This window comes from Aethalodelphis obliquidens, unplaced genomic scaffold, assembly GCF_003676395.1.
Source record: "Aethalodelphis obliquidens isolate GAN/ISIS:26980383/991018 unplaced genomic scaffold, ASM367639v1 scaffold1, whole genome shotgun sequence".
Taxonomy (NCBI): domain Eukaryota; kingdom Metazoa; phylum Chordata; class Mammalia; order Artiodactyla; family Delphinidae; genus Aethalodelphis; species Aethalodelphis obliquidens.
Window position 1 is genome coordinate 45514333 of NW_020837945.1, and position 9760 is coordinate 45524092.

Consider the following 9760-nt stretch of genomic DNA (forward strand, 5'->3'; position numbering starts at 1 on the left):
ATTGTAAAAAAATAATTTGAGAAAGTACCTTAGTAATATAGGCAGTCATCCTTTCATGCATGAATTTCAAACTACCTTCATTTTCATGTACAGTACAATGATGCCTTATAACCCCCTTTCAAAGAAATATCTGTAGCTGTCACAGCCCCTGGAAAAAGGGCCCAGCTTGAGACCAAGGCTACATGGAGAACGACATCAGGAGCGTTGCCTGGCCACACCCTTTGAAACACCTCTTCTCCCTTTCCCTGACCCTCAGGATCAACCCAGAGGCAAGCATATTGCCATGGAATCCAGAGTCACATCTGGGGCCCGGTAGTTTAATAGCACGAAGTAGATTGATGAATATATGGCTGTCCCTTCACCCAGCCCTACCTTCCCCACCCTACCTACATCGTCCTATACACTCACCCTCCAACCTCTTAACCCCCACCCCTGTTTCTTCCATACACCGTAGCCTACTGAGTGCACTAGGCTGAAATCAGCTGGACAGTGCCTTTTGGGCAGCGCTGCAGTGTAATAGGAGAATAACTCTTTCTCCCAATCCTGCTCCAGATGCCCAGCATGTCACTGATAAGAATTTTATAGATTATGGGCTCCTCGACAACATCAGCTAAAAGGTAGCGTTCAGAAACAGGCAACAATTGACCAGATGGACCAGTCCATGACAGAAATCATATTCCACCCAGGCCAAGGCACATAGGAATATTCTCACTACCTGCTAGGCCATAATTAAGGATCTTATAATATTTTAGCTCTTAGGAACTGGAACCACCACTCTCCTTAGTACATATAAATCAACTGTTGAACTTTTCAAGCACTTGGCTTCTGGTAATATGTGAATCATGAAGGTAAGGAAAAGCTCAAACCAGTATCATCTGCTTTGGAGAACTGCAAGTAAACATTATAAGACTAAATGGTACTACCTCCCTCCATCCAATTAATAAAGCACCTGCAATGCTGTCTCCTGAGGGCAATAACTTTCAACAGTTTGTTAGAAATGTTTCTATTCATTTTGAAAACATGTTGCTAAGTGCTGCCTAGGCTGTCCGTAATCATCACTTACTAAATAGGTTATCTCTATAAACGAAGTCATGGACAACTTGTTCTGTTTAATTTTTGTAACTAACAGTTTTAATGGTTTTTTTCCTGACAGAGAAATAACTGGCTGGCCAAAACTAGTGTTGTAATCGAGTGATAAGCAAAACTTTGCGGAAGGAAGACAGAATATTAAGTATTAATCAGGAAGTGTGAAACTTCTACCCGTTAGAAAATCTAAATTCTATTCACATGAACTGTTGCCACAATGTACTACCACTAATGTTAATACCAGTACTAATATTGATACAAGTTCTATTAATCATTATCAACAATAACTATTACTGCTATTTGTTGAGAGCCTACTATGTGCCAGTTATTGTACTAGGCACTTTTATCTGTCATGTCATGTAATCCTCACTGTTATTATCTCCATCCCTCATGTAAGGAAACAGAGACTCAAAGAGGCTAAATTTCCCAGGGGTACACAGCAAGTAATTACTAGATCAGGAATTTGAATGAGGTCCACCAACTGCAAAGTCCTTGTTCTTTCCACTACACAGTATACAACCACTGCACTGTTTATGATTATAGGAAAAGAGGATAACGTTTTTACATCTCCAGATACATTTTCTCTGGACTTATCAGACTTCATCAATGGAGTATATTAAAATTCCAAAAAGAATTTGTAGCAGAGCACAGCCTGTTATTTTATGTTCTGCTAAGCAAATACAAGGATGTAGAAAATGAGTATGCCCTCATTCATGGGAATAAGCAAACACATAATCTGTATATTCCCCCAACTTTCTCCTACAATGCTCGGCCACTTGAAGAACATTACTTGAAAAAAGAAAGTAGTAACTACAACAAAATAAAGAAATGAGGAAACTATGGCAGCAACATAGTTTCACATTTACGTCCTCAAGCATTTTTGTAGTTTGAATTTTTCCAGTGTTGGCAAATGTATGCTTTGCTTCTTTTCCTTGTTATGGCCGACATTACTAACCATCACAGCACTCCTTCTCACTGAGCCCACATGCTGCCTCTGTATCTTTTTAAGACCACATTTTGATAACTACTGGCAATGAATTGTAGTTGGCGTGTGATATGAAATCTATTTCTGTCCCTGTATTATTTACCCACATAAAATAGGCTTTCCTGAGGTTCAGTGATCTGTTACTCTGACTATAGTGACCATGTGCTAAGAACTCTACTCAGAATGTAGGAAATACTTAAACAGTATTATTCCTACCCTGTATCTAGCCTTCCTAATGTTTAAACACATCTATAATTTTTAAATTTGCTTTGAATATCACTCCTTCATACTTTTTACCAATTATCAGGCTTATTATGAGAATTAAATAATCATGTCAATAAAAAACCTGAAGACTTACTGAAAATAAGAGGCTGACAAAAAATAACTCATGCTCCCAATTTAGCACTGAGGAGCGTCAGATTGTTTGGAACAAAGAGATATTGCCGGGCTACCCTGGTGGCGCAGTGGTTGAGAGTCCGCCTGATGATGCAGGGGACACGGGTTCGTGCCCCGGTCCAGGAAGATCCCACATGCGCGGCTCGGCCCATGAGCCATGGCCGCTGAGCCTGCGCGTCCGGAGCCTGTGTTCCTCAATGGGAGAGGCCACAACAGTGAGAGGCCCGCGTCCGGGAAAAAAAAAAAAAAAAAAGAGAGATATTGCCCACAAGCATGAAATAGTCACAAGATTTATGGCATGGTTCTATGCCCTTAGAATTTTAGAACATCTTGTGCAAAATTTCACTTTAAAATTTTAAAGGAATATCAAAATTGTTTCATTAACTTGTGTTCAATTTGACGATTAGGCCTAATTATAGGGAGGGCAATGTTTTATTTTTTAATCTGATTAGATAAATGCTTCCTTCAAAGGTTAGGTAGGTAGTTTGTGTAGTAAATAGTGTGAAGTATAGTCCCTTAGTCATGAGATGAGAAACTCATGTAAAAACAGTGATATTGAATAAGATAAATGTTGCTGTTGTGGTTCTAGGTCCCTTAACCCTGTGCTGCCTCACTCACCTGTAACTGCCTCTTCCTCCACTCTGAAACCTATCAAGATAGATAAGCAAACATTTTTGCAATGTGAGGAATAAACTAAATCAACAGCATATTCATTAATAGGCTGACCGTTACAGCAATAAGCTCTTATTCTTCCATTTAATGAGTTAAATGAAAGTAGATTATTCATCATGAATCAACCATTATGTCATGGACCAAACTTTTCTGTAGAGAATATTCAAATCTAAATTATCACTTATTTAATGAATTCCTTTAATACTTTCAGCATTGTGGTAAGGCCTACAGAAAACAGAAAGATATATGAGATATGATTCCTGCCATCAGGGAGTTTTAACTTACTCTTTAAAAACAAAATTCTTCTGTCTTATGGATTTTTCCCAAGGAAGTAATTCAACTGAAGCATAAAGATACATGTTCTATGATTATATAATCATCTGTAATAAATTTAATAAGGTTGCTAGCAATTTAAGAGTCTGACTCAGGGAATTGACAAATTATTAAGCATCAACCTACAGAATACTATACACTCACTTGAATATTAGTTATGAAGACCACTGACATATAGAAAATATTCCTCAGTATGTGAAATAAAGGCAATACAGAATAGAATGGACCCTATCTGTACAGTTCTGCTAACCATATATAAATGTAAGAGCTAGGAAAAAGTTATGTTAGAGTGGTAAGGGGAGAAAAGCCTTTAAGCGTGTGATAGTTTCATATTAAAACAAGATCCATATGGTAATTCTATTTTTAGTTTTTTAAGGAACCTCCATACTGTTCTCCATAGTGGCTGTATCAATTTACATTCCCACCAACAGTACAGGAGTGTTCCCTTTTCTCCACACCCTCTCCAGCATTTATTGTTTCTAGATTTTTTGATGATGGCCATTCTGACCGGTGTGAGATGGTATCTCATTGTAGTTTTGATTTGCATTTCTCTAATGATTAATGATGTTGAGCATCCTTTCATGTGTTTGTTGGCAATCTGTATATCTTCTTTGGAGAAATGTCTATCTAGGTCTTCTGCCCATTTTTGGATTGGGTTGTTTGTTTTTTTGTTATTGAGCTGCATGAGCTGCTTGTAAATTTTGGAGATTAATCCTTTGTCAGTTGCTTCATTTGCAAATATTTTCTCCCATTCTGAGGGTTGTCTTTTGGTCTTGTTGATGGTTTCCTTTGCTGTGCAAAAGCTTTGAAGTTTCATTAGGTCCCATTTGTTTATTTTTGTTTTTATTTCCATTTCTCTAGGAGGTGGGTCAAAAAGGATCTTGCTGTGATTTATGTCATAGAGTGTTCTGCCTATGTTTTCCTCTAAGAGTTTGATAGTTTCTGGCCTTACATTTAGATCTTTAATCCATTTTGAGTTTATTTTTGTTTATGGTGTTAGGGAGTGACCTAATCTCATACTTTTACATGTACCTGTCCAGTTTTCCCAGCACCACTTATTGAAGAGGCTGTCTTTTCCTCCACTGTATATTCTTGCCTCCTTTGAGAATGGACTTGAGGATATGGGGAGGGGAAGGGTAAGCTGTGACAAAGTGAGAGAGTGGCATGGACATATATACACTACCAAACGTAAAATAGATAGCTAGTGGGAAGCAGCCGCATAGCACAGGGAGATTAGCTTGGTGCTTTGTGACTACCTAGAGGGGTGGGATAGGGAGGGTGGGAGGGAGGGAGACACAAGAGGGAAGAGATATGGGAACATATGTATATGTATAATTGATTCACTTTGTTATAAAGCAGAAACTAACACACGACTGTAAAGCAATTATACTCCAATAAAGATGTTTAAAAAAAAGATCCAAAAATAAATAAATAAATAAATAAAAATTAAAAAAATAAAATAAAACAAGATCCTACCTTGGAATAGTGTTTCTCAAAGTATAACTTTTCTTGAATCATTTTTAATAGGTCTCTTACTTTTATATTTACATGATGATTATAAAATATGGAAAACTTTTGAGGATAAAAACCTTCCTGCTTTTTAATGGCAGCTTTAATACCTACTGGTAACCTAAGAACTTTCTAAATTAAAATACTAATACTATTATGAACTCAAAGCGCTCATCAGAATCAAGACTTCTTGGCTCTATCAGTGCTATTCATTTTCATATATTGAGAGTATGTGTTTATTGCACCTTAAACTATACTATTACCTATTCTAGCTATACTGCAGCCCTTTTCCTAATCTTAATTGACCATAATTTATACCTGGAACAATTTCCTAATTCTACCGCCTCCTCATTTTTCTGAGGAAGGTAGTAGACCTTTGACCTTCTGTTCTACAATATGTACTTTTTTTCTGTGAGGTTTTGCTGTAAAGACGTTTCTCAGGTGGGAAGCTCCCACTAGTCACCAAATAGCAGAAATTTCTACATGCTCAGCAAATAGCAGACTGAATTTATCATTGCACATGGTTGATAAGAAAGGGCGCCTATTGTTTATTAGGTAATATTCCAGAGAATTCATGTGAGGGTGATGGCACCCAACCCTCAAAGCCAGAAAATAGCAGCATTTTTCAACTTCATTATAAGGTGAAAGAAAAGTTATTGCACAGTGGCTGTGAACAATGAGGGAACGCTGACCTTCCTAAATCAACCGTCAGTGCGGTCGCATAAAGGCCAAAGTGTAACTAGGTTACTAAAGATGTATGGAGAGAAAGGGAATTATGGTATTGAAACATTCTAGGAGCAAATACTGGATGCTTTTCAACAGAGAAATAGGCCATTTAAGTCATTTAGTATACAGAATGTCCTTCCATGACCTTTCTATACTAAGGACATAAAATTAGCAAATTACATTTTCACTCACCAATTATATGAATTGTGAAATCTCAAGAGTTATTCTAGCATTATCTCAGGAGAGAGAAGTGGAAGTCATTTGACTATGTCTGTGCATCAAGAATGGCATAGGAGTATGAAGGGAAAGTCACCTAAACACATCCTTTTAGTTTGGTTCAGTTTCAACAGATTTCTCAGACAAGTAATTAAAAGACATGAGAGCCACAGTGTTTTGAAATAGGACATTCAGCTTCCTAACATATATTGTTTTATTTATGTTAATAAGGACTAAGGATACCCTGGGCATTTTGATATTTAAACTTGGTCAGTGAACTTACTACAGCACTATTTCCTGAAGTATGTTCTGTAGGAAACTGGTCAGATAATTTAGGAAAATAGTGCAGAAGCTATTTTGAATCCTCTTATGTATTCACACGGCACATTAGGATAGTGAAGGCTCTAAAAAACGCCACAATTAAAAACCCTGTTTAACTCTGTTTGCCATGGAGAACTTTATTGTTTTTATTGATATATGAACTTTTATTTATTTGATAATTCTTATTAATATAAACAACTCTAGGAAACTAAGAAATATAGCAACCGTTAAAGTGTTTATTTGTAGATGCCATGATAGCTTTTCAACCTTTAACATAACTAAACTTTGTTTAGGGTCAAATCATGAATCATTCTGATATTAATTAGAATGAAATAGCCCATAATCAAATAGCATTGCAGTTTTTAGTACAGGAAAATAAAATGTGGCTTTACAGCCTCCAAAATAGGAAATATGGTAACAGAATTGAGTAGTGGTAAAAAGAACACAAGTCACTGTGAAGAGTAACCAGACTCCATATGGACTACAGTATAATCACAAGATACATGCATTTAGTTTATGCAACTTTCAATTATATAGAAAGAGCAATAATCCCTGGATTTCCCTGTCATCCTTCTTCACCCCCCTGTCCATCTTCAACTAGAATTCAGTTTAGAAAAGTAGAAGTCAATGTAGAATCAAAGAAAAACCAAAGAAATGAATTTTAGGTCTTTAGTAGGGACTTTGTCCTAAATAACTCCAAGGGGCATCTTTCAGGGTCTTCAGGAGTCATACAGTGTACAACTTGTATCCCCATGTATTATGTACATCTCTGGCTTTTGTGCTCCTAAAGACCCGAGTCCTGGTGATATACCTATATGTATCTATATCTATGTATTCACACATTCACTAACCTTTTCAAAATAATACCCTTATATTATTTTTATATTAAAACTACAAAAATATCTCTAACTGGAATGCCCTTGTGCATCAGATCTTAGGAACAGAAATACAAATTTCTGTATCACTTACTTTAAGATCCATCAATGACAGATTCCTTTTTCTTGTTAACCCAAGCTTGCATTGATTTTGCTCTAGTTTTGTGCTTTATTAATATCTGTGCTTTGGGCTGTATTACCCTATACTTGGATGTATGTAAATCTTATTCATGCAGTTGAGCTCTATGACAGCAGAAATTACTTTTTAATAAATAATAAATTCTTGTTGAATGTTTGAGGACAGATAAATGGAGACTTGATCAATGAATTCACCACAAAAAAAAGAAGGGGTTATCATAGCAAATGTGAAAAAGGGGACTTCCCTGGTGGCACAGTGGTTAAGAATCTGCCTGCCAATGCAGGGGGCATGGGTTCGATACCTGGTCCAGGAAGATCCCACATGCTGCAAAGCAACTAAGCCTGTGCGCCACGACTACTGAGCCTGCGCTCTAGAGCTCTCTTGCTGCAATTACTGAAGCCCGCCCACCTAGAGCCTGTGCTTCTCAACAAGAGAAGCCACCACAATGAGAAGGCCATGCACTGCAACGAAGAGCAGCCCCCGCTCGCCACAACTAGAGAAAGCCTGCGCGCAGCAATGAAGACCCAACGGAGCCAAAAATAAATAGAATTTTTTTAAAAAAATGTGAAAAAGGCCAAAGGGCATAGATTCAGTGGCAGGTCAGAAAGCGTATGAGTGAATAGCCTGTGGCTAGTTACTTTCTTTGGGGGTATTCCTCAAATTTGAAAACAGAATTTCATGCAAGAGAAAAAAGTAAACAGAAGTTAGCAAGATGTGGGTTTTCTCAAGATACATCAAGTATAAGACCTAGTAGTGGCAAAAAGCAGGAAAAGACAAAAGAAACTGACAAGTGAAACTGACCAGGTATAAGTGGCTGATTTGAATATGATGGAAAAATTTTAAATCTCTAGTGTTCTATGGAGGATGAAAACATTTGATGTAAGAATACTGTAAAATGTAAAAATAAAGTTGGGTATTTTTTGCTTTGTCTGGCTTTTAAATGGTCTCCATGCTTGTTTGTTTGTTTTTTCCTCGTAGAATGCCAGATTCTCCTGGTGAAGTTCCCGAATATCCTTTGTTTGTGACGGTCGGTGACTGGCTAGATTCTATAAAGATGGGGCAATATAAGAATAACTTCATGGCAGCAGGGTTTACAACGTTTGACCTCATTTCAAGAATGAGCATTGAGTAAGTGGTGCTATGTTTATTACTATATTTAGATGCTCCACTCAGGAGATTATAAATTCAAATACTATATCAAGAACACCATGGTTAAACTACCTTCCCTAATACTAGGATGGTGTTTCCACATCTTTCCTCACCATTTCTGTCAATCATTCTAGTGAAAGTTGGACATTGCACTTTTAACTATTTTCCTTTGAAAGAATATATTTAATTTAAAAAACTATTTAAAATTTTAAATGCTTTCTAAAATGCATATTACTCTTGTTCACATCATAGACTTTACATCAACATAGTTTTACCTTTGCAAATTATTTTTGACTCATGTATACTAAATCAATTCCTATTACTTTCATCAAATGTAATAATTGTAATAATACAATATTATGTTATCTCAGAGCTTTTTCTCTATGTTATAATGGTCCAGCATTTTTCCACTTTCTCAAATGCTATCCTTTCATGGGTGCAGTGAAAATGCTCAACATGTGCTTAAAAGAAAGATACTGAAACTAGTAGGTGAAGCCATAATAAATTGCCATTGTTGTAAAATAGTAATGGTAATTTCATACTGTTCAACATAACATAATGGCATTTTTTCAGATTATTGAAAGGCCATGACAATTAAAATGGAGTCCACATTATACTTTCTATCCTACATGCTATTTTGCTAATACTGTTGAAAATTTATATAATTACATAAAACCCTTGGGCTTATGAAATATCTGAACATTACATCGGTACCTGAATTCTTTGTACCCTTAAATCTGAGGTTGACCTGACGCCTTCTCTGGCACCAGGGTAAAGAGAAAGGTAACGAACTCCTGTTTTTCATTTATATCTCTGCTTAAACTCTCATTTTACCAGGTATACAATTTTTGGCAAATCTGACATGGGGCACATTTACCATATCTAAATGTTCATTTCCTCTCTGTCATACTTACCAGATCTAAATGTTCATATTCTCTCTCTCTCTCTCTCTCTCTCAATCTCTCACAGTGATATTAGAAGAATTGGAGTCATACTCATTGGACACCAGAGACGAATAGTCAGCAGTATACAGACTTTACGTTTACACATGATGCACATACAGGAGAAGGGATTTCATGTATGAAAGTACTACAAGCACCTGTGTTTTGTGCCTCGGCATTTCTAAAATGAAAGATATCCTCTCTACTACCCTCTCTTCTGATTCTCCAAACATCACTTCACAAACTTCAGTCTCCTGTCAGGCTACGGGCACACACCCTTTGTTTATGCTTCCAACCTGGACTTAAAAATCACTCATCATAGCTCCTCTCTGAATAACCTGCAAATAAAACCCTGGCCCACTGCAGATTATCATTACACAATGGTAAATAACTCAGCATGGATGCGTAACTT

At 36.8% G+C, this 9760-nt stretch overlaps 1 protein-coding gene across 1 annotated transcript in view; it reads left to right on the plus strand.

Moving 5' to 3' along the window:
* The window catches only part of EPHA6 (EPH receptor A6), an 861061-nt gene extending 851570 nt beyond the window's left edge, over nucleotides 1-9491 (plus strand). Inside the window, exons 17-18 of the mRNA XM_027102862.1 lie at nucleotides 8237-8386; nucleotides 9377-9491. Of these exons, the coding sequence (XP_026958663.1) occupies nucleotides 8237-8386; nucleotides 9377-9491 (265 nt within the window). The remainder of the gene's footprint in view (nucleotides 1-8236; nucleotides 8387-9376) is intronic.
* Nucleotides 9492-9760: the final 269 nt, after the last annotated feature.